This window comes from Melanerpes formicivorus, unplaced genomic scaffold (assembly GCF_026170545.1).
Source record: "Melanerpes formicivorus ecotype bairdi unplaced genomic scaffold, bMelFor1.0.p_v2 SCAF_66, whole genome shotgun sequence".
In the NCBI taxonomy this organism is placed as follows: domain Eukaryota; kingdom Metazoa; phylum Chordata; class Aves; order Piciformes; family Picidae; genus Melanerpes; species Melanerpes formicivorus.
Window position 1 is genome coordinate 603860 of NW_027142418.1, and position 23834 is coordinate 627693.

General features: G+C 48.0%; 1 protein-coding gene across 13 annotated transcripts in view; it reads left to right on the forward strand.

Annotated features, from left to right (window-relative positions):
• WNK2 (WNK lysine deficient protein kinase 2) overlaps positions 1–23834 on the forward strand; it is a 134705-nt gene that overhangs the window by 93850 nt on the left and 17021 nt on the right. For 6 of the 13 annotated variants that reach the window (XM_068162590.1, XM_068162592.1, XM_068162591.1 and 3 more), the window contains 13 exons: positions 72–188; positions 308–475; positions 1245–1290; positions 2697–2816; positions 3270–4339; positions 5682–5754; positions 7911–7966; positions 8044–8729; positions 11664–11878; positions 13921–14136; positions 15058–15156; positions 20673–20717; positions 22340–22593. In XM_068162590.1, coding sequence (XP_068018691.1) covers positions 72–188; positions 308–475; positions 1245–1290; positions 2697–2816; positions 3270–4339; positions 5682–5754; positions 7911–7966; positions 8044–8729; positions 11664–11878; positions 13921–14136; positions 15058–15156; positions 20673–20717; positions 22340–22593 — 3165 coding nt within the window. Of the gene's footprint in view, positions 1–71; positions 189–307; positions 476–1244; positions 1291–2696; positions 2817–3269; positions 4340–5681; positions 5755–7910; positions 7967–8043; positions 8730–11663; positions 11879–13920; positions 14137–15057; positions 15157–20672; positions 20718–22339; positions 22594–23834 lie in introns of those variants that run through there. The other 7 variants (XM_068162601.1, XM_068162593.1, XM_068162602.1 and 4 more) reach the window with 7 other exon arrangements.

The following is a 23834-nucleotide window of genomic DNA, read 5'->3' on the forward strand; positions in this document are numbered from 1 at the left end:
GCCTCCCTGAGGGCAGCCTTGGGACTCCTCTGGCCTTGCCCACAATAACCGCCCCTACCCTTTGCCTGCAGGTCTGCAACACAGGAGACAAGATGGTGGAGTGCCAGCTCGAGACACACAATCACAAAATGGTGACTTTCAAGTTCGACTTGGATGGCGACGCGCCGGAGGAGATCGCCACTTACATGGTGAGGCTGCAGCCGGCTGCTCCTCCTCTGAGCTTGCTGGCCAAGCTTCCCGGTCGCTCTGAGACGGGACATCAACTGAAACACTGCTTTGTCCTCTGTGTTTTGGTGTGGCCCTGTAGGTAGAGAACGAGTTCATACTGCAGAGCGAAAAGGAGACATTCATTGAGCAGATGAAAGATATCATTGATAAAGCAGAAGATATGCTGAGTGAAGATACAGAGGGAGAACGAAGTTCTGATCAGGGAACGAGTCCTCAGCAAGATACGGACAGACTGGAAATGAATGAGGTAAGAAATGTGAAAGAAGCATTTCTGGTTGGATTCCTTTTTCTTGACAGTCAATTACTGGAATTTAGTTTCACATCCTGTGACAAAAAAAATGAGTTTTTTCATAGCTGGAGAAATCAGACCTTTACTCCACTAGACTTCAGAGTGCTCCTTGGGAAGATTATTCAGTCATAGAATCATTAAGGTTGGAAAAGACCTTAAAGATCATGGACTCCAACCATAACCCAGTTCCCGTGACTACTAAGCATTATCCTGAAGCACCACATCTCCACACTTCTGGAACACCTCCAGGGATGGGGACTCCACCACCTCCCTGGGCAGGCTGTTCCAATCCCTGACCACTCTTGCAGCAAAGAAATCGTTCCTAAATATTCAACCTAAACTTCCCCTGGCACAACCAAAACCTGTTTTCTCTTCTCCTGTAATTAGTTACTTGGGAGAAGAGACCAAACCACCCTCAGTCCAACCTCCTTTCAGGAAGCTGCAGAGAGCAATGAGGTCTTCCCCCAGCCTCTTCTTCTCCACACTAAACACCCCCAGCTCCCTCATCTGCTCCTCACATGATGCCCTCCAAACCCCTCAGCAACCTCACTGCTGTTCTCTGGACACCCTCCAGCCCCTCAATGTCTTTTGTATGCTGTGGCTCCCAGAACTGAACCCAGGACTCAAGCTGTGGCCTCACCAGGTCCCTGCCCTACTCTGTTTGTGATCCAGGCCAGGAGGCAACTAATTCTTCTGTTACTTTGGTTTTGCTTTTGTTTTGTAACAGGACAAGCGGCAGTCTCAAATGAAGACCCCTGTGTACCAGCAGAATGGTGAGTCTGCCTTGGAACCCAGACTTCACCTCAAGCTTTGAAGGCAGTGAGGAGTTCTTGCGGGAGTTCGCTAGAGTCAGGAAGAAACCCAGCAGCTAGTGGAGACTGGAAATAGGTCTAGAAAGATGAGAGGCCCCTGGGAGGTGGGAGGTCTAACCTGGGTGCTTCTAACCTCTGGGGGTGTTTGGGGATGTCCTGAATCACACAAGCAGTGAAGTCAGGAAGGTGCAGGCAAGCAAACTGTTTTCACAACTTTAACTACACTTGCAAGGGAAAGTGAACTGTTTGTGTTAGTTACACAGTGGAGATCTCTAACTCAGAGGTCTTCAGCTGCTGCAGTATTACAGGGAAGGTCTTGGCCATGAACACTATGACATCTTAGGGGGTTCACAGGCAAATGGAAGGGAAGGGCACTGGCCCTTGATTCTCTGAGCATACTAGTGGGGAAACCAAAACCACTGTGGAAGGAAGCATCATTTCCCACATCCTTCTTGCTGCGTGTGGCATTGTGCTCCCTGTGCTCCCTGCTTACAGGGCTGAATCAGGACTTCTTTGACAGGTGCAGCAACTGGGAACATTCCAAATCAGACTTTCTGCTCAAAGGATCTGATTTATTAGTTGCCTGCAAATACCACCTAATTTTCTCAGTGCACCTTTTTTAGCATAACATTTCTATTTCTACTAATGAAAGTTACAAAGTGTGGATAGTTCTGGTTTGCCATTCACACATGAGATAAAATGTGGAAGGAAATAATAGCTAAGAAGCTTCCAATGTGGAAAAGTTAAGCTGGATAAACTCTACCAAATGAACAAATTTTTCACTGTGAGGAAACTGTCACAGTGCTGCTAACAACATTTTTGTGTATATAAGTATCACCCTTCTAAAAGTATTAGCACTTGAATACAAAGCAGCTTAAAATGTGTGAAGGGGAATACAAGAATAAGAGGCAATGGCTTCAAACTAGAGCAGAGCAGATTGAGATTGGATGTGAGGAACAAGTTCTGCACCAGGAGGGTGGTGGAACACTGGCACAGGTTGCCCAGGGAGGTGGTTGAGGCTCCATGCCTGGAGATATTCAAGGTGAGGCTGGACAGGGCTCTGGGCAACTTGATCCAGTGGAGGATGCCCCTGGTGACTGCAGAGGGTTGGACTGGATAGAGCTTTGGAGGTCCCTTCCAGCCCAGACCGTTCTGTGATTCTATGTGGTAGGATCAGGAGGCATCACTGTCTTGCTTCTGGAAATGCAGAGAATCAAATCAGGAGCCACTGATTCCATCTTGGCTACTACTGTTAGAAGGGGTTTTCTTCTTAAACATGAAAATTAAGACTGGGGGTTGTCAGATGATGTGGAATGAATGGCAACTATGATGTTTGGTTTTGATTTTGATTTTCTTTTCATCTCTAGTCCTGCATACTGGGAAAAGGTGGTTTATTATCTGTCCTGTTATGGAGAACCCCACTACTGATGTGCCAGAATTTTCTCCTCCAGTACCTCAGAGCACACAGCAGCAGTCGGAAGGGCCAGGTATTGACAAATGTGATAGAAAATGTTTCCTTCTCTGAAGGTGCTGTGTCATCTCTTCTCACCTTAGTTTTGATTGTTTCGCCTCATTTAGCTGGTGGAAGACAAAGGTGAATGTTGTGAGTTTGTGGACTTTAAGTGTGTTCCTGCTGTTGAACCACACTAGGAATATTTGAGTTTTGGGAAAGTCTGTGTTGTAACTCTGCGCTATGCTGTTAGGCAGCTGAAGCTGCAGTCACTGCTGGTTTAATATGCAGTGTCTTTGCAGTGAAATACTTTTGCATAGTCTGCAGTTTTGGGGTCTAACTGACCTTCTGTAACAGTTATTATCTGACGGGAAGCACCATTGGGTTATGGCAAGCTGTGGTTATCGCTGCAGCTGGCCAGGGGGTTCTGCTGTGACTTCCATCCCCTTGTGGCTCAGTGAAGTTTTCCTGATGTTTGTGTTCTTCCTAGACCTGGAGCAGTCGGAGGAGCAGCAGACGAGCTCTGTGGTGACAGACCCACCCGGTGTCCTAGCTGCTCAGCAGCTTCCCCTGCCAGCAGGTGTATGTGACAGCCCTATGGGAGCCTCTCCATCTCTGGCACAAGCTCCTGCCGCAGCACCTTCCGCCGGCTTACCGAGCCAGGTGGAGTTCCCAGCTCCGGCACTCCCGGGATGCGCTCCAAACGCGCAGGAGCAGGCGGCCGCGGGCGGCACCCGGGCGGAGCCTTCTCCGCTGGCGGCGGCGCTGCCCGCCCCGCCGGGCGCCCCCTGCGCTGCCGTGCCGGAGGAGCCTTGCGCCGCTCCCCCCGCTCCGCAGCGGCCGCCGGCCGACGAGGCCAGCTGCGTGCCCGAGGTGGAGATCGCGTGTTGCAGCGTCGGGCCGCACCAGGCGGTGCCGCCGGCTCCGGCGCCGGAGCCCTGCCCGCTTCCTACGCTCCCGGACGCCGTGGTGCTGGAGCGGCAGCCCGCGGCGCAGGGTCCTCACCTGCCGGAGGCCGGCCCGCCCGGCGCGGTGCAGCACGCCTTCGTCAGCCAGCCCTTCCCCGCGGCCGCCGTGCCCGAGCCCCGCGCCCCGGTGGGCTCTCAGCTCCAGAGCCCTACGCAGGTGCCGGCGGCCACCCCCCAGCAGCAGGCGACGCTGCCCCAGGCGCAGCCCGCGCCCTGCGCGGGCATCGGCCTGCTGCAGCAGCAGCAGCAGCAGCCCAGCACCGCCGAGTCCGACGGAGAGGGGCCACCCAGGGTGGACTTCGTCGACAACACGATAAAAAGCCTTGATGAGAAATTGCGCAATTTACTTTACCAGGAATACGTTCCTACTTCTTCTGCATCAGCAGGCACTCCAGACACCTCTGTCCCGTTAGAACAGGGCGACAGTGAGTTTCACTTGCCGCCTTTTGCTGAAGACCAAGTTCCCACGTTGGCGTTGGAGTTGAGAGAAGCAGGCCATAGTGTTGCAGATACCAGCCAGGAGGTGAAGGCTGCTGCCGAGGCCCAGCCGGCGCCACTCATACCATCCGAGATCTCACCCCACCCAGCACTGGTTAGTCCAGCAGCGACCCTGCCCCTCGTACCCCCAAACCCAGCCGTTAGGGACAGCACCAAAGCAGAGCTCGGAACCATTGAGCCTGTGGTAGGACACACAGATCCCTTGCTTCTCTACACATTCTCTGTTTCTGCTCTTATTACCCTTTTGTCTGTTGACTGCTTTCCAACCTGCGAGTCCTCTATAACTGCTCCCGTCAGGTGCGCTCTGACTCATTTTACATAAATGCTTCTTAGTGAAAGCCAAACCTTGCCATAGGGTTTCAAGGGGGTACAGTATCTGACATCATTCTCCTCCTCTTGCTTCCTTTTCCTAAAGCAGGCAGAAATCTGATCATTTGTTTGTAGTTTCACAGTGTGAAATAGGTGAGGGCTGTAGGGTGGTTGGAGTTCAACAGAATGGTGGTTTTTTTCCACTATCAATTAATAAGTGATTAGAATCCCAGCCTGAATGACACCAACACTTTAGGAGCCTTTGCTTTCTTCAAGTGCTGCAGCTGAAGGAAGGAACTCTGTAGGTAGAAGCTTGCTCTGCTTCCAGTAATGATTTCTTTTGTCTTCCTCTGAACTTGGCAGAGCAAGACTTCCCTGGGAAGCCTCTAAGGAAAGCTGGAGCAGGTGGTCTGGGTTGTTATCTACTCCATGTCTCGATTGTGCACCTGTGTTGCATTCTTTCAGATAAAACCCCGAGTTTATGACACTCAACAGATTTGCAGCACTTTCTGCTAGAAGATCAGCGTATATCTATCTTGGAAAGTAGCATTTCTGGAGATAATTGCAGCACCACTAGCAAGGATGAGGCTGTTCCGGGTAGTGTCAGCTGGATGAACTGTACCAACTGCTTGAAAGATGCTGTGTGTTACAGGAGAGACGGCGGCACTTGAGTAACTCTTGAGAGCATGTTGTGTGCAAGGATAAATGACTCTGCAGCAGAGGAAGTTCGCTCTGTGTGAGAGGTGTTATGTCTGTCTTTGCCCTGTGAAAATCTGTGCCAATAAGAAAGGAGAGACCCAGAATTTCTGCAGACAGAGATCCAGATGAAGAACGTGCAGTCTGGAAAAGCAAACCAGAACAACCCCCCCAGAATGAACATGCAGATAATCCAGTGCCCGACTTTAGCAGCTTAGGCTGTAGTTCCCTCTGTGACACTGCTTTTTCTCTTCCAAGGGAGGAAAAAAGAATGGAGGAGTTGAAGGAAAGGCTAGAAGGCCACCTCCACAGAGGTGTGGTTGTGTTCCACAATAGTGTGAGAGCAGAGAGGGAGAAAGGGAAGGAGAATGTGCTGCCTCTGCTTTGTGTGTGAGACTAAAGTCCTTTTTCTTTTCTCTTTGTGTTGAAAGTTTGAACCATCGGAGGTCACCGGCATGGGCGCTCATCCCTCAGAAGCAAGAGGTGGGTCAGCAAGCAGAAAAGGTAATGCTCCTTTCAGTGATGAATGGCAGTGGTGGATGTGCTAGAGTCTGGTCCTCCTCTCCACTGTCCCTTCTAGTTAGCTGCAGGGCAGTGCCCAGCAAAAGGCTGTTCTGATCCTCTTTGTAATATAATGAATATGAAACACCTCACTTGTGTCCAGCCTCCTGCAAAGAAGTTGCCTTACAGGTGGATCTATTTGAACCATCAGTACATACTACATGTCTGTGCTGGAGGTATGGGGCATGCCTTCCCAATCAGAAATTTCCAGTGCCCTTAGAAGGTCCAAACAGAAAGTCCCTCAGATTTCCTGGATTTCATCAGCACACAGTGACAAAAATAACATGGTTGAGGAGAGCCCCTGTGGGGGAAGCCTGCAAGATGTTCACAGACTCACAGAATGTTAGGGGCTGGAAGGGACCTTGAAAGCTCATCCAGCCCAACCCCCCTGCCAGAGAAGGGTCACCCAGGGCAGATCTCAGGAGAACACATCCAGGCAGGTCTTGAATAACTCCAGAGAGGGAGACTCCTCAACCCCCCGGGCAGCCTGTTCCAGGGCTCTGTCACCCTCACAGTGAAGAAATATTTCTTCCTGTTTCCATGGAACTTCCTCTGCCTCAGCTTCCACCACTGCCCCTTGTGCTGTCATTGGACAATACCAAGCAAAGCCTGACTCCATTCTCTGGGCACTCACCTTGCACATCTTTATCCACATGAATGAGGTCATCTCTCAGGCTCCTCCTCTACAAGCTACAGAGCCCTCCGTTCCCTCAGGCTCTTCTCTAAGGAAGATGTTCCACTGCCCTAATCATTTGAAGAAGTCCCACAAAGAGCTAGTAAAGAGCACTTCTCTTGAGGCACTTGTAGCTACTGCAGCACTTTCTGGCATAACATAGCAGGAGCCATAATAAGCTGGGTATTAAGCACTCCTCATTTACCTGTCTTGCAGGTCATGGGAAGTTTGAGTGGCTGGGAAACCCAAAACTGCTCCTGCTGTCATGGGTGGGCTTGAGCAGGACTTGTATATTCTTTGGATATTGTTGTGGCAAAGCTGGCTACTAGGTTTGTGTGCCAACATGGGTCATTCTGGTCCTGGTGAACACAGACTGCTTTGAGGCTGGTGTGAGAGGAGAGAGCTTTGGGTGGCCTGCACTGACCTGTCTCGCTGTGGATGAGAATGTGCAGGTGGAACACAGCATTCTAGTAAAAGGAGTGTATCTTGGATACCACCAAGCAGTGATGCATTTCGCCAACTCAGAACTATGATGTGACAGATTTCTGCCTTCTGTTCACTCTGCACAGCGTGCCACAAGAAAGCAGCTTTCTGGAAGGCTTTGCCGTTTAGTGGTTTAGCTTCAAACCCAGTCTCCAGGGTGTGAAATGATCACGTCTTGCTTACTGCCACCACTGTTTCTCTTCTCACGTGATCCAAGTGGCCATCTTTTGAGCTTAGAATTTCCCCTTTCAGCACTGTGTATTTAGCATCATTTTGGGCACTCTGAATTGTTGGTGTCACCATCAGACAAAGGGTGTGCAATACCAGTCCCTGCGTGGTCTCCTGCAGCACTTTGTACACAAGAACAGCTGAAGGTATTTACATTTCCAAGACACCAAGAACACCGCAGTAATGCAGACCTCACGTACCATACAGGTTTCATTCTGCTTACACATCTCTCCTTAGAAATATTCCATGTTGTAATGAAATTCCCCAAATCAATAGGCTGCCTGCATGCATTTTATACTGCCTCCTGCATTCATGACAGGACAAGGTGGAATGGCCTCAAGTTGCTCCAAGGAAGGTTTAGGTTGGACAACTTCTTCCCCAAGGGGATTGTCAGGCCCTGGATCAAGCTGCCCAGGGCAGTGGTGAAGTCCCCATCCCTGGAAAGACTTAAAGCTAAACAGGTGTGGTGCTGAGGGATGTGGTTCAGCGGTGACCTGGCAGTGCTGGGTTAATGGTTGGACTAGATGAGCTTAAAGGTCTCTCCCAAGCAAAGTGATTCTAAGATTCTAGATCCTGTATTACAGAGACTATTTACATTATTCTTCAGTGCTCCACTTCATCATGCTTCAGTTTAGCACAGTAAAGATGTTGACTTTTATTATACTACAGCATTCCAGACATGAATTTTAATTTCTATTTCCAACTTGTAAACCAGGTTCTGCTGCAAGCATCACTTCAGCTCCCGCTGCTACAACTAAAGGCCTCCTTCAGGTAACCAGAAACCAGGAGTAGTTTTATGCTTGATGGCTACAGCTCCTTTCAAAACTAATCTCCATTATTTCCTTCAGGTTGCACCTACGTTGCCAAGCATAGCTCAACAGATGGGAAGCTCTAAAAGGAGCGAGAAGGCAGAGACTGTGACTTCGTCTGCACGCACAGATAATGCGATGCAGACACCTACAGCAGATGGGGTGATAAATAACCTTCAGAGGGATGACTCTCTAGACTCTGGTTCCTATGGAAAACGGGCTCAAACGCATGAGAGTGGAACCCCAGCCAAAACTATTGGCAGGTTTTCAGTGATCAGCACGCAGGATGAGTTGACTCTAACAGCGCCGCACTGCTTGCGGTTCTCGGCACCCCCGGACGTCTACTTGGATGAGCTGCCCTCCAGCCCCGACCTGAAGACAGCTGTCCGGAGGGTGCAGACAGCCTCCTCTGTGGATGTCCTCTGCGACCAGGCTTCAAGTGACTCTGCTGAGGAGCCCTTCCGCCGGCAGCCGGCCGCCGCTGCCCAGCTGTCCCCCCCGAGCAGCAGCGCAGCCACGGACTTGATTAAGAAGGCAGCTGCCTTCCTGCAGAGGTCCGGCAAAGCTGGCACCGCGGCGCCCGAGCCGCCCGGCGGCCCAGCCGCCAAGATCCCCACCATCAACATCACCTCCTTCCACTCCCAGTCATCCTACATGAGCAGTGACAACGACTCGGAGTTCGAGGACGCAGACATGAAGAAGGAACTGCAAAACCTGAGAGAGAAGTACGTCAGGATTGCCAGCAGGGCTGTGGGGTGCTGCTGGGGTGCGGGCAGCACCTCCACACACGATGATGTTGTAGCTGAACCTTTCCCCAGAGTCCCAAAGCCCAAAGGGAACAGATTTAACTTGCTTCCCCTCTCCCTTTTTTTCCCAGTAAGGTAAAAGTGAATCAGGGAGGAGAAAGGAGAGTTAAAAATCACGAAAGAAATGGTCTGGAATCAATTGGAATTAAAAGGGTAAATTTTCAACAAGGTATATGTAGCCTTAGAGGAACAGGGAAAGTTACAAAGGTATAAGGAAAAGGGTAAAAGGAAAAATATACAAACCCAGGCCCAGCTGGCATTGGATTCCCGAGAGGTCTGTGGAGCAGTCGATGTGCAGGGGAAAGAGAATGATCCAAGAAAATGGCCCCAGTTAAATAGGCTTTACTGGACAGGAGGGGGAAGTGGAATAGACCTTTGACCCAGGGAACCCCTTGTCCTGGGAGGGGGAAAACCAAATCTCTCTCTCTGCCCACCTGGATCAGGTTTCTTTTGTCCACTTGGGGACTGGGTGCTTTTCAGCCCCCTCCAGGATGGGTATAACCTGGCACAGATGAGCACATGGGTGGTTTTGAGCTGGAATGAGTAAAGTGGTTCAAAGTAGGCATTGCCAGGACATTCCCCCCTGTCATGCCCTATCTTTTTGTGCATCACTGTGTCAATTCCATCTAGAAGAACAACTCAGTAACAACATTTGCTGCTGCTGTGTCCAGTTTCCTACTGAATAGCCATGTTGCTATGGTAGCTATGCAGTGGCACCCACAGTGTGTGTGAGAGCAGGTTTCTGTGTGGACATTACTTAAGATGGCATAAAATAACCTGCCTGGCTGCATGGACAGCTGCTGCAGTGTTCTCTTCACACCCTTCTCTGCAAGGCTGCTTTAGACTATCAGGTCTACAGACCCACCCCTACTCAGACTCTTTCTTACAGTAAATAAGCTACTGTCTGAGCTAGTATTGCATGAGATTTCACAAGGCCACGGGCCAGCTCCTGCACTTGGGTCACAACAACCCCATGAACGCTCCAGGCTTGTGCAAGAGCGGCTGGTGACTGCCCAGTAGGGGTGTGGATCAGCAGCCAGCTGAATTGGAGCCAGCGTGTGCTCAGGTGGCCAAGAAGGCCACCAGCATCCTGGCCTGGATCAGCAATAGTGTGGTCAGCAGGAGCAGGGAAGTGATTGTCCTCCTGGACTGGGCACTGGTGAGGCCATGCCTTGGGTACTGGGTTCAGTTTTGGGGCCCTTGCTGCAAGGACCTTGAGTTGCTGGAGCAGGTCCAGAGAAGGGCAGTGAAGCTGGTGATGGTTCTGGAGAACAGGGCTTCTAGGGGAACTGGTAGTGTTTAGTGGGGGGAAAACCTGAGGGAGGTTGGAGTGAGGTGGGAATTGGCCTCTTCTCCCTAGTAACAAGGGACAGGACAAGAGAAAATGGCCTCAACTTGCCGCAGGGGAGGTGTAGGTTTGACATTAGAAGAAACTTCTTGACTGAAAGGGTTCTCACACCAGAACAGGCTGCCCATGGAGGTGGTTGGAACCCCATCCCTGGAGGTGTTTCAAAGACACAGATGTGGTGCTGAGGGCCATGGTTTAGCACCAGACTTGGCAGGGTTAGAGAACGGTTGGATTCAATGACCTTAGACATGATAATCTTGAAGGTCTCTTCCAACCTGGTTGTTTATTACTATTATCATTAAAGGGCTTGTCTGCCTAAAACAGTTCTGCAACTCTACCTGTTAGGCAGGTCAGCCCCTTGCTTTACCTCCATCAGATCTCACATGGAGTCACCAGTCCAGCCTTGGCAGGAGGCTGGGTGAGCCTGTGCCACCAGTCCTGAGAGTTAGCTTCTTTACCTTCAAGCATTTTCTCTCTTTGTGGCAGCTGATGGGTAAATGCCAGCATTCCATGTGATTTAACCACATGTTGCCCTTCCAGAGAAGGGCAACAAAGCTGGGGAGGGGTTTGGAGCACAAGCCCTATGAGGAGAGGCTGAGGGAGCTGGGGTTGCTTAGCCTGGAGAGGAGGAGGAGGCTCAGAGGAGGCCTTATTGCCATATACAACTATCTGAAGGAAGGTTGTAGCCACATGGGGGTTGGTTTCTTCTTCCAGGCAACCACCAACAGAACAAGAGGACACAATCTCAAGCTGTGCCAGGAGAGGTTTAGGCTGGATGTTAGGAAGCTGTTGTTCACAGAAAGAGTGATTGGCCATTGGAATGGGCTGCCCAGGGAGGTGGTGGAGTCACCATCACTGGAGGTGTTTAAGAGATTGGATGTGGCACTTGGTGCCATGGCTTAGTTGATTAGATGGCGTTGGGTGGTGGGTTGGACTTGATGATCTCAAAGGTCTTTTCCAACCTGGTCTGGTCTGCTATTCTATTCTAACCACAGCGTTGGGAGCTGTGTGGAGCTGTAAAGGTATTACTGAGCACAGGTGGTGCAGCCTTTTCAGACATAACTGCACTAACACAAAACCTTTGCCCTGACTCGCTGGCATCACTAATGAGGTAATGACTCATGTGCTAATGGGGGCTTTATGGAAAGCACTTCTGCTTTTCATCACATAAAACCTCAGACTGATGCATATGCCTCAAGAGGTAACTTTTTTGAAGCCACTGGTTTGCAGAGAGGAATTCTGAAGTAGTTTGGAGTTGCAGACAGATCTCCTCTCAAAATCAGGGGTTTTTACACTTTAACTGCCTAGGATTCTGTCTTAAAATGAGTGTTTGAGACGTCAGTCACCACATCTGCCAAGCAGATTGGTACAACTTCAGGAGCTTTTGGGGGAGCATTTGATTATTCGATAACCAAAGACTCTTTTGTGTCTCTTATTTTTTTCGTGATGTGATGTGATGCTCTATCAAATACATCCCCTGCAGAATGCTTTGGTTTTGTGTCTAGGCATATGAAAGAAATTGCTGAGCTTCAGACTCAGCAGAAGAACGAGATCGAGGCGCTGTACATTCGGCTGGGGAAGCCTCTGCCTCCCAACCTGGGCTTCCTGCACTCGGCCCCGCCGAGCGGCCGGCGCCGAAGAACCAGCAAAAACAAGTTGAAAGGTGGAAAACTCTTAAACCCTCTGGTCCAACAGCTCAGGAGTGGAACATCAAGCACAAGTAGGTACACTGGGCTGCTTTCGGTACTCCTGTTGCTTGTGTCAGTTGGGGTTATGTTGCGTAGGAGCAGAGAGTGCCGGAAAGGCTCTGGGTTTGCGTTGGGTTTGATATCCTGACTCAGGTTTACCTACTGCAAACTGGCTTTGAAGTGGCACAGGCACACTGCAGCTGCCCAGTGCTGAACCATCCATACCACCTCTGCAGCAGTTACAGTGCCCGGCAGACAAGCAAGGTTCCACTTCAGTTTGGAATACAGCCTGGTTGCATTTTCTCATACCTTCTCCCAGTGCAACGTATTGATGTTTGTATTCACTTCTGAGGTGCTGCTATCCTCTACTGATTAGGTGCTGTATCTTCTTGTGGTGGTTTATGTTTTCCTACAAGATGCCATATAAATATGACTGGATTGCATTTGCTCCCCCCAAAGGATGGGAGGTATAAAGAGTTACAAAACTGATGGATGCTTTGGCTAGCTGAAGTGGTTTGGGATTGTTCAGACCCCAGTGCAGTCTTTGGAAAGTAGAAAGATATGATCCAGCTGGGAGTGTTGATGTATCCCAGTACCTATTTCTTCAGCAAAATGTGGAGTAGTATATGAACATTTTGCCTTCCAGTTGCTGCTGGTTTCCAGGGGAGAAGCAGCAATTCCAGCACTAACCCTGTCTTTCAAACCTAGTAGCTGGTTTGCAAAGTCACTGCATGGTAGGCCCGCTTCGGATTTCCTTGCAACAATCTTAATTATAGACAAAGTGTTTGGGAGGGGTTTGCTTTTAGTTAGGAGTTTCAGCTGAGATAGGAAAGGTAAAGATTCAGAGGCAAGACATTCAGTAACTGGAGCAATGGATGCATTCCACTCTGGAGCTTGGCTGATGTGAACAGGCTTTACCTGCTCTCATGTGATGAGTTACCTGCATGTCTGTTATCCTTGCTCTGCTCATTTCCCAGGTTGTTCTTGGCTTCTCCCTGGCCATTTTCCCCTCAGTCTCAGTGCACAAACCCCATATCTGTCTCCATTCATAGATGTTGGCTCATATCAGTGTGCTACCCTAGTCCAAAGAATTTAAGCTCATTTATGCATAAAATGTCCCAGTTCTTCCCCCCCCCATTTTTTTTTCATTTGCTTGCCACCTTCAGTTAGAGAGCAGAAATCTGCTCAGCAGGCAGGCTGCCACTGTGGTGCACATTTGCTTTCATTTCTCCTGTGTCATTGGCCAGTTTTTTGAGGCACTGTGTAAAGTTCACATCTTTTTTAATGCCTGTGTCTATGCCTGAGTCTTCTCAACCTCGACTATGTAGATTCCTGATGATTGGGCTTCTCTAGGCCCTTTCTTAGGGATCAAGGGCAGGCAGTTTCTGACACAGTTGCTGGTGTGATTATCATTTCCACTTTTAGCTGTTTTTGCTGATAAATCCATGTAACAACTGCTTCCAAAGGTATGCTGGTGGTAAAGCCTCTTCACCTGACACAGCCATGCAGATAAATCTACAGGACAGATATTTATGTACAGACCTGGATCTATCTATAGATAGCTATAAATAAAATGTTCCTCGTGTCTTTGCAGCAGCTTTTTGTTTCTCTCCATTTGCTTGCTTTCACCTTTCATGTTGAGAGCAAACCTACGTGTTCTGTTCAGTCACTCTGTGCCTCCCTCCTACTCAGGCACTTCTGCAGCCCTCACTTTCTTTCAGCAGTGAGCACGTGAGCTCCTAACTCCAGCCTCTCTGGAAATGCAGAACAAGAAACTGCAAAAATCAGAGGCTCAGAACAGTAGGGGTTGGGAGGGACCTCTGGAGAACATCTAGTCCAAATATCAAAGCTCCTCTATAATCTTCTTGGAGAAAGGAGGTCGGCCTGTGCAGCTGATTTTGAGGTGCAGGCTGGCTGTGGAGTCTGTGTTGTGTCCAGTGCTGCAGAGCTGCAGGCTGCTGCTCCTCTGGCAGCCACAGCGACCGCCGTTTGGAGACAGGCCCTTGGGCTCCCTTGGGCTCCCTGTTTTCCTAGCTTCTGCTGTTGCATGCCTGTTGTTTATTTGCTCTTGCAGGTAATCTCTCAGATTCTAAAGACTCACCCCAGAAAGAAACAGCTAAAGCTCAGCCTGGATCCCCCGAAGCAGCAGCAGTAGCGTCCCCTGCCTCGGCCAGCTTCGGGAAGGCTGTGCAGACGCAGCAGCCCTGCTCTGTCAAAGCCTCCTTGTCTTCTGACATCTGCTCCGGCCTAGGCCCCGAAGGAGGTGATGTGAACGCAAGCTCTGGCCAAGGTGATTTTTAACTACCAGCTGTTGGAGAAGTCTTCCAGCACATGCTGGAATTAGCTCACTTCCCCTGTGCTTGAACTTCTTAGGAGTGGATTTCACTTCTAGGGATGTAGGAGCCTTTGACAATCCAAATTACTGCCTTATCTTTAAAGAGATCCTTGCACTGTTGTCAGAAGAACAAAAGTAAATTATCTTAGCAGGTGTTGAGTCAACACCCAAGAAGGGATGCTAATTGCTAGGAGGGAAAGACCTTTTACTTTTGCCAGCAGTGGCTTTATACTAAAACCTCTTCTGGAGTCTGCCTGAGATTTCTTAGGAAAAAAAGAAAAACCAAACGGAGGGATATCAGATTGTCTCCTTTACTGCATTTGGGGTTTGCTTTCTAGCCCCATGCTGCTGGTAGACCCAGAGTTCCTCACTATAAACTACCAAACCATCCTGGGCTGGGGGCTGGGGGAGAGAAAAAGCAAAGGAAAAAGAGAAAAAAAAGCAAGCCCCAAGAAGCGAGTCCTGTTTCCTTTATCTAAGGAGTTAATTCTGTGTGGGACTGGGAGTCCCAGCTAAATGGCTGTAGATTGGCTGTGTTCCCCAGTCCCGACCTCTGGTGCCTCTGTGTATTGCACAGCTCTGTAGGCTTTGACTGACCTTGTTGCCATGCATAGTGGAAGTTATAACGATGATTAAAATACCTTCCTCTCATTGCACATCCTGCCAAACTAATCTGCAAAATACCTATCTGTTCTCTTCTGCTGTTATTACATCCTTTGTGTATGGTCAATGAACTTACTCCTCTTGGCAAAGTTAAAATGGAGGTGTGGATGTTTAACTGACAAAGCTGATTTGACTGATGGTATAGGACATCTGATCACAGCTACTTGTACTTTATAAGTGTCTTTGTTTTCTTCCCTTTATATTCATTTGCAGGCTGGACGGTTTTCCACCAAACGTCTGAGAGAGTGACCTATAAATCTAGTAGCAAACCTCGTACCAGATTCCTCAGTGGACCTGTGTCTTTGTCCATCTGTTTGTATTTGTTCTTTTGTATTTTATCACGGTCCATCTTTCTTTTAGCCCCCCCACCCCCCCGCCCCCTCCTTCCTCCCTTTTCCAAACCCATGTGTTATATATCTCTGACATGTTTGGCAGGATGCCCCTTTTTTTCTGACCCATCTTTTCTTTCTGTTGTTCCCCTCGTTCTTTTGAGTAACCCTCATCCCCACACCTCAGTTCCGATTTCATTTGCCATACGGAAGCTTTTTGTTTTTTGCACTGCTTTTGGCTCATGCCTGGGCACCAAAAGCATGTGTGGAAGATCTCATCATTTATTATTATTATTATTATTATTAGCCTTATGGTAAAATTTTATCCTGGACTTACCAAAGCATCTGTACTTTGTGCTTTATGTTGAAGTTAACTTTATTTGCGATGTGGCAAATAGACCTTGTCTGCTGTCCCAGCTCCAGCGGCACCAAAACGAAACCCACCCTTCTCTAGACGAATGGTCTCTTTCACACATGTTTGGACTCTGAAGACATGCATGTAGCAAGCTGATACAATACTAGAAGGTCACTGAAGGGTATAACTTCCATCCAAGGGCTGTATTAACACGATATACAGTACTATTTATATCCACTCTGTTTTTCTTTGATTTCTTCCCCCCCTCCCCTGCTCTTTGCATGTGGAAATGCTGAGGAAACAGTGCTCCAGCTAGTTCTTCCAAAAACCTATCTCCTAGGTGGGGCTTTTCCCCGGGCATCCACTTCAATTACCCCAGCTGAGAGATATTTTTTCTATGCTCACAAGCAGCAGGGAGATCTGGTTACTCCCAGGGAGAGTGCCATCCATTTTTGTTGTGTGTGTAAGCTGAGCTGGCTGAAGCACTTTACTCAGCTTATTTTCTTATGACCTTATGTGACCTCAGAGATGAAGTCAATTAGCAGTTCATCAAAGCATAAATCAGTAACAAAAGCTATATCAGATTTTTCAGCTGATCCTTGGAAATGGATTGCTGGGATCCAGGAACTTTTTTGTGTGTCCAACCACTGTGCACCTGCTATTTTTGTGCCGTATTTGTACGACTCCTAAAGTAATTGGCAATTCCACCAATCGATACCAAGCTATGAAATTGAACAATTAGGACTCTTTGGTGTTGTTTTTTTCCCCCCCACTCAATCACACATATGCTGCTTTTTAGGCAAACAGATTTTGCTTGTACAATAAAGATATGTTGTGCTGAACAGGTACTATAGGCCACTTGCATACAACCTTAGGAAGGCTGAGAGTGTTCTCGAGAAGATGTTTGGTTACCAGACTGTTCATTTGCATTGAGATTGGCTCTCCCGTGGGAGTTCTGCATTGCTCAGCATTATCCCAGTGGTACAGACCAAAGGCACACCAGACCACTCAAAGCACACTGCTCCCAATCTGATGAATAAACAGTATTTTATAGAATCCTCTTCATTTTTCCTTTTTGGTCAGAGGGCCCTAGAAGTCCAAGCACTCAGGCTCTTGAAAGCTGCTGTTCCCTGCGAGGCGTACTGAGTTTTTATCATGCAAGTTTTTAACCACTCTTGAAGTCCTGAGACAATTTTGCACCCAGGGATTTTTTTTTTCCTTTTCTTTTCTGAGAACTTGGAGGGGAAACTCTCAGTTGACAGATTTCCCCCTTTGGCATGCTAAGGGCCACAGTAGTTCCTTCCTCTGCACGTGTAATTCCCAGAAGTCATTTCATTAGTCTTTCACAGAATTGCTGTTCAGAGCGATGCAAAACCCAGGCTGGGAGCATGGACATTGTGAATGAAACCAAGGGAAGATGTAAACCCTTCAAGTGGTGAAGCTGCCCAACGCTAAAGAACTCAGCACGACTAATTGCTTTCTGTTCTCAGCCCATATGCTCTCTTCTTGGCTTCTTCTGGGCACCGTGTTCGGAGAGGAGATTTGCACTCCCCCCGTTTCTGAGTCGTGCCAGGAGGTGGACTGATCTGCAGGCACTTAACCTTGACACAGCCATCCAAAGTCACTGCTGCTTGGTTTCACATCCAGCCTGTTGCTTGAGTTGCTAGGCCGTGCTCCACAGCTGAATCGCTTGTAGGTTTGGGAGGTTATTTCAGCTGGTTTCCCCAGTGGGTCCAGCTGGTTGGTAGTGTGCCTGAGGAGGGGTGAAGATGGGGCTGCATGTGGCCCCATTGTTCCCTAAGTGCAGCTGGGCTGGGACTGCTGCTGGAAGGATGTTCAGCTGGTGGTTCCCTCGAGCTGCTATCCAGAGCAGCCGTGACTATGTGCCACAGGAAAAGTAGTGCTAAATGCTGATGGTGATGTGAATGCAGCTGGCCTGTGCTGCATCCCCTCTGCAAGGACTAGGGGGTGATGCAGGCAGAGCCACATGTTCAGATTAAGTGCTGAACACATCTACATCTCACCAGGTTAGACAAGGCTTTGAGGAGCCTGGGCTGTGGGAGGTGTCCCTGCCCATGGCAGAGGGCTTGGAACTCAGTGATCTTTAGGGTCCCTTCCAACCCAAACCATTCTGTAGTTCTATGATCTTTGCTGCACGCTTGAGCAGGAGGAGCAAGTGCTAGAGAGAGAGCCCTGCGGGGCTGGGAGGTGCCAGCCCAGTGCAGGCCGCTGGGTGCCATGTCCCCACTGCTCAGGGTCCTGAGTCTGTGCCACGAGTGGAGGTTTCCCTAGGATTTTTCGCTTGTTTGAGAGCTGTTGGGAAAAGTTGTGCTGGATTTTCAGAACTACTCTGAATCTGTGTTTGCTGAAGGCAAACCAGCCCTTTGGGGAGCTTGACTCTTCCAGTGAGAGGCCAGGACTCTATCAGCAGGCAAAGCAGCAGCGTGTTGTTAAAGAGAGATGGTGAGAGTTTGGCCCAGTGTCTTGCCCTGCTTACAGGCTCCATCAAACTTGAACACAATTCACTGTGTTCTGCGAGATCTGGGTTTGATCTGTTCCCTGGGACTTAGGCAATGGTTGGACTTGATGATGGTCTTGAAGGTCTTTTCCAACTGGAAGGTTTCTACGATTCTATGTCCAGTACTCACTTTTCCTTTGTACTGTTTGTGGAATAAAGGATTTTCCTTGGGCTTCAGCATCACTGTAGCCTGAGCTCATTCCCTGGATTAAATTGCAAGGGCGTCTGAGGGAAGAGTTTGTGCAGCTTGTGAGTGGAATTTTCACCAGCTCCTGGCTCAGACTTGTAATCTTGTATAAAGTGAGTGGCTTTAGCCAAGCTCAGCCATTAATACATTGCATGTGCAGGTGTGCCTATGGAAGTGGTCTGACAGCTTCTTGCCATTTCATTGTTTACTGTAGCTTTCAGGGTTTCTGGCGCTTGTCAGGGTGCACATATGGGACAGGGTAGCTGGTTTTTTATGTCCTGTATGATACTTCAATTCTCAGATCAAAAATCTGGAACTGAGATGAGATCTTAATGATGATTCATCTCCTTAAGCTTAGAGCTATTGAACACCTTGATTGTAGAAGTAATGCAGTTAATTAATCCGGTGAATTAGGTTTGCCCGGTGCATTTTCTATTGAATTTTAATTTAATGGCAGTGGAAGCCCAGGGTTGTCAGTCCCTGCTTCAGGCAGTATCCCTGCTCAGGTGATGTTTCTCATCTCCCAAGCAGCATACAGGAGTGATAGTGCTAGGAGAAAACAGCTCTCTCCTTGGTGATTGACCCTCCTCTAATACCTCCTTAAGGCAGCTCCACACACGTGGCTCTTTGTGGATAGCTGTCGCTGTTCTCTGTCAGGAGTGAGTTGGCACCCAGGGTGCACATGAACTTGTGCCTGGGTTTTCAGGAAGCAGAAGGGTTGGTGTTTAAGCTTTTTGACAGGCACTGGAGCACGCACACCCCCCCCACCCCGTAGTCAGCTGCCCGCTTTTGTTTTTCGCAGGCAATTGCTTTTCATTTGCATACAAATTGTGCTGAGTTCTGCCTGTAGCTGCTGGGGGATAGGTAGGAAAAGAGCATTCCCGTGTTACTGCTGCTCCTGTTTCCATTATGGGAGTTGCTAGCTAACTTTGAGACAGGCAAGGTAAGGTATATCTGAGGGGAAAGAGTGGAAGGCATTTCAAAATACGCTGCAGATGGTCAACTAGTAAATGTGCCTTGTATTTGTGCTCTAGGCTTTGAGATGAGAGACTGAACTCGGTCGTGCTTGCATAAGACATTACTGTAGTCATGTCCTTCTGATGCTCCTGGAATAGAAGCCTCACTAAACTATATGAAATCATAAGAAAATCTTTCAAAGCAAATCCTTCTGTCCCTCCTCATGCCACCCACATCAAAGCACAAACATTTCTTCTCCTTTTTTTCCCCCCCTTCCTCTTTTCTTTACTCTCTCTTCCTCAGTCTCTGACTGATGTGTTTCCTTTCTCCTTTGAAGACTCATTCAGAGCCTCTGTCAACCCAGACCTGCAATCTCTGAGTTTAAAGCTGCATTTCTGGCACAGTAACATAAACTGTCCAAGCTGGTTTGCTGTAGAGAAAAAGCTCATCCATCCTGTATCTTGCTTGTTGCCCCACACCGACTTTGCTCATGTTTCAAGTGCTTCTTCACGATAAACTTGCCATGCCCCATGCCAGATACTCATCTCCTCCCATACCATAATGATACTCTTCTTACCAAGTCCAAAATACCTTTCAGGAAGCTTGGCACTCTCAACAGAAATGGTGCCTGGGTCTGGCAAGATCTCAGAGTTGAGCAGGGGTCTGGGTACGCTCCTGGCACTAATGATCTATCCGACAGAATGTGTAAAGTCAGTGTGGAGGATGGAGTGGGAGAATGCTGGGAAAAACACCTGCTTGGTTTAAATGAAAGCTCAGCTGCTCTGCTGGATTGTTTTCTCTGCACTTGGACAAGGCATAAGGGGAACTCGTTCACAGTTCCTGCCAACTGAAGTTCAGAACCTCACATTTAGACACAAATCCTGCTGAGAATGTATTTGGAAATGATTGGCCTCAGACCTGCAGAACAATGTATCTTTTTGGACTGGTAAAACAGGACGTGGAGGGCTGTTTTACAGTTTGTCTTTGCAGCCAGACTAGCTTGACCTGTTCCTGAAAGCATTTTTGGCCTCCTGTCACAAACTGAATTGACATCGTTTCCTGCATCAATAGAGTAGGAATCAAAACCACCTGTGAGGAAGCCAAGGAATTTGGGAAACAAAACAAAACAAAAAGCCCCAAACCTGAAACAACAAAAGACCAACCAAACAAAACCAATAATTAAACCAAACCCGCCAAAACTTCCCCCCCAAAAAAACCAAACAAACGCATCTTTAAGTGCCGGGGCCTTGCTTTTGGCATGCTATTGTACTTCTCAAAGCTTCTGAATGGCTGCACATTAAGAAAGGTTTGAGCTGTCCAGTGATTTAGACTTCCTTTACTCACCTGAACTGCTGACTTTGTCTGTCCTTTCTTGCATAATAACTAATTTCTGATTGCTTAAAAGTGCAGAAGCTTGTCCGTCAGGTCTGTCGTGTTCAGTCTTACCTAATCCTGTGTGTCTTGTATTGTTTTACCTTGTAGGGTCCACCTTGAAACGACTATGTCTAGGCAAAGATCACAGTAGTAGTAACTATCCCACTTTTGTTTCTCAGTATTTTCTTCATAGCATGGGATGTCTGGTTTTATTTTTTGCTTATTTTATGGTTTTTATATGTTTGGGTTTGTTGTTTTTTTTTAACTGAAAGCTAGCTGTTTGATTAAGTAGAGCTGGTGCACTCCTTACTGGTATGAAACTAGAGCGTGTAACTGGTGGTACTCTGACGCTATAGTGCATGTGCTGTGATGTCTTGGGAACCACGCATGCCTCAAGCCAGTGGTGGTGTTCTGTCTGTGTGAGACTCTGCACGCATGCGGCCAGGAAACTGGGTCCAGTGTTTTGTCTTTCTGAAATACACACCTTTAGATGACTGCAGTTCTTTCTCTGCTGGAGGAGTTTAGAGCTTAAAACGATCTCCTTCCTCTTGAGCTGCATGAAACAGTAAACACTAATTGAAGAGCTTTCCTGTCAAAACGCTGATCTGGTTTTTTTCTCACTGGTCCCTTTCCCCCCGAGCAAGAGAAAAGGAGTTGAGCATTATCCACTGAGAAGTTATGTTGCAGGGTGAATGCATGATCATTTAAAGGTTATTCATGTGTTTTATAGAACAATAGGACTAATTAGGTGACTTGGTTTCCTTGACTGGTAACTGATTAACAGAAAAAGCAGAAGACTGAATGCTCATGTTTACTCATCTCCTAATTTTACTGCAGCTGTATGAACCTTTTGCTTGGAGAGATGGTCTTCATTTCAAATCTTTAGCTATATCAAATGACTTAGCTGAAAAGTTAACTTTCTCTTTTCTGCTGAGGTCAAATTCAGGCACCTTCAGCTGCTGTTCCCAGCTGGTCTTGCTGTGTCAGACTTGTAGTTACCTAAAAACTTGTAGTACATAAAAGGACAGATTTCCCCTCCTCCCCCCAGTCCTTCTAGAAATAAGTGAATACATAAAAGTAAATCTCTGTCCATACTCTTCCTGTCTGCTTTTATCTATACCAAAAGTTCTGTATCTTTATCTTTGTCTCCAAAACTGACCTACCCACTTGTGTCCTCCTTTCCCCTCTTTCTTCTGTACATTCATGGTGATGATGGGGGGGTTTAATCAAAAATAGTTCAACAAATGAAATGCAGATGGGAGGGTAAATTCTGCTCCCATCATCCATCACCGAGAGAGATGGTGAGCTTTGAGGCTTAGTAGGCAGCCTTCCTTCTGCCCTGTAGGACGATTATGTTTTTCTAGGAGGACAGTAAACTTATGCAAGTGAAATCAGTGGTGAATTCCTTTTTTAAATGCCTGCAGTTCAAGCAAGCTATGCATCCTGCCTCCCACTCTCTGCAGGCAGGCTCCTCTGAAGGGGCTCTGTAAGCCCTGGGGGGCCAGCCTAGCTGGGACTGCACTTGGCTCTTCTCTGGGAGCATTCATTTCCCTGGAGAGCAGCTGCAGGCTGAGCTGACAGGATGGGACAGAGGATGCCAGCACCTCGCCTTGCACTCAGACCATGTCTTTAAGCAAAGTGTTCTGTAGAGAGAGGGGGGTGGGTTAGGAGCCTGAAAGGCACCGTTTGAATTGCAGTAGGTGAGAAGCTGTTTGAGCAGCAGGGTGGTGAGGCAGAGATGCCATCGTCAACTTTCTCTGTGTGTGATTTTCCAGGATCCTCCACAAACAGTCTTGTAACGTGTCCTGAGCCCCTCCCGCAGTCAGCCCTGCAGGTTCAGGCCAACAACAGTAACAACAAGAAAGGGACCTTCACAGACGACCTTCACAAGCTGGTTGACCAGTGGACAAGCAAAACTGTTGGAGCTGCACAGACAAAGCCTTCCTTAAACCAACTGAAGCAGAACCAAAAAAGGCAAGACATGGAGCCCAAAGCTAACCCCATGCAAACCCAGAATGAGACATGTGGAGTAAGTGGCACTCCTTGAAGAACCTTTTGCTATGTGTCTGAAAGCCTTTGCAGAAGGACATAGACTAAGATTGCTTCAGATAACTGCTTCCTAGAAATGTCTGTCTCTTTTCATTAACTACCAAGCCAGATGATTATTACTATTATTATTATTATTATTATTTTGTTTCTTTTTTAAATTGCCTTTTTGGAATAACCTTAAGGGACATGTGGGCTGCAACAGAGAGATACAAATATATATTTTTTAATTGCAACCTGCTTGTGAACAGCACTCTACAGCAATACTCATACCCTTGACCATATGTTGCTCATCTTTAACCTGTTCCTAAAGTTTTCTTCTTTTTGATGCTTAGTGTTAAACTTCCTTAGGCAGGACAGAGGCTGGGCTGGAGGATTGGTGGTAGCGAGCCTTTGTTGTAGTGGAAGCAGAGTACTGTGCTGAGACAGGGTGACAGCTGGGTCTGTTTGTGACCCGTGCTGGTGGAACTGGGCGTCTTTGACGCTTGGGAAAAGACCACCTTCAGAAATGCTGGGGGGAGTAAATTACAACTGAATGGAATGGGAAGCTCTCCCCATTCATCCCCTCTTGTTTTCAGCAGCAGGAGAAAAACGATGTGATAAGCACTTGTGTCTGTGTCTGGTGTTTGTGTTCATGGCTGAGTGCTGCTCTGGGTTTTCAGACCTTCCTCCTCCTCACAGTTGGGTGATGCTTTGGCTAGTAAGTTTTGCTGGATTTGGTTTTTTTGGAAGCCTGGAATTTGAGCCAAAGTAGAGGAAAGTAAATTAATTTAAAAGGCAAACAAAGAGTGAAAACAAACCCAGTCAGAGCCTTTTTTTTGTAATCTCTTAAAACCAAGATCCCTGGATCTGGGTAGTAAGCCTTTGCCCTTATGGCATGTGGAAGTTAAAAACCAACTTGTATGCAGCAGTGGTAGCTCTTGTGAGGTGAGACCTGCCAGAGCAGGAACTGTGCTAGCACCTCTGCCTTGGTACCTGCTGCTTTTGGAGTCAGTGGGGACTTCACAGGGAAAGGCATTTGTGCAAGTTCCTTAAGCAATTTGATGCCAATTCTTAGTTGCCACGAATGAAGAAGAAAACAGAGAGTAAATAAACCTTCTACACAGTGATGGTTTAACCAGTACTGATCTCTTCTACTTGAGACCCTATTGGCTCTCATACAATAAGTCAAAGGAGATGCCAGTAAACATAGTGAAGATCTCTGGAAAGTGAGGGTGAGGGCAG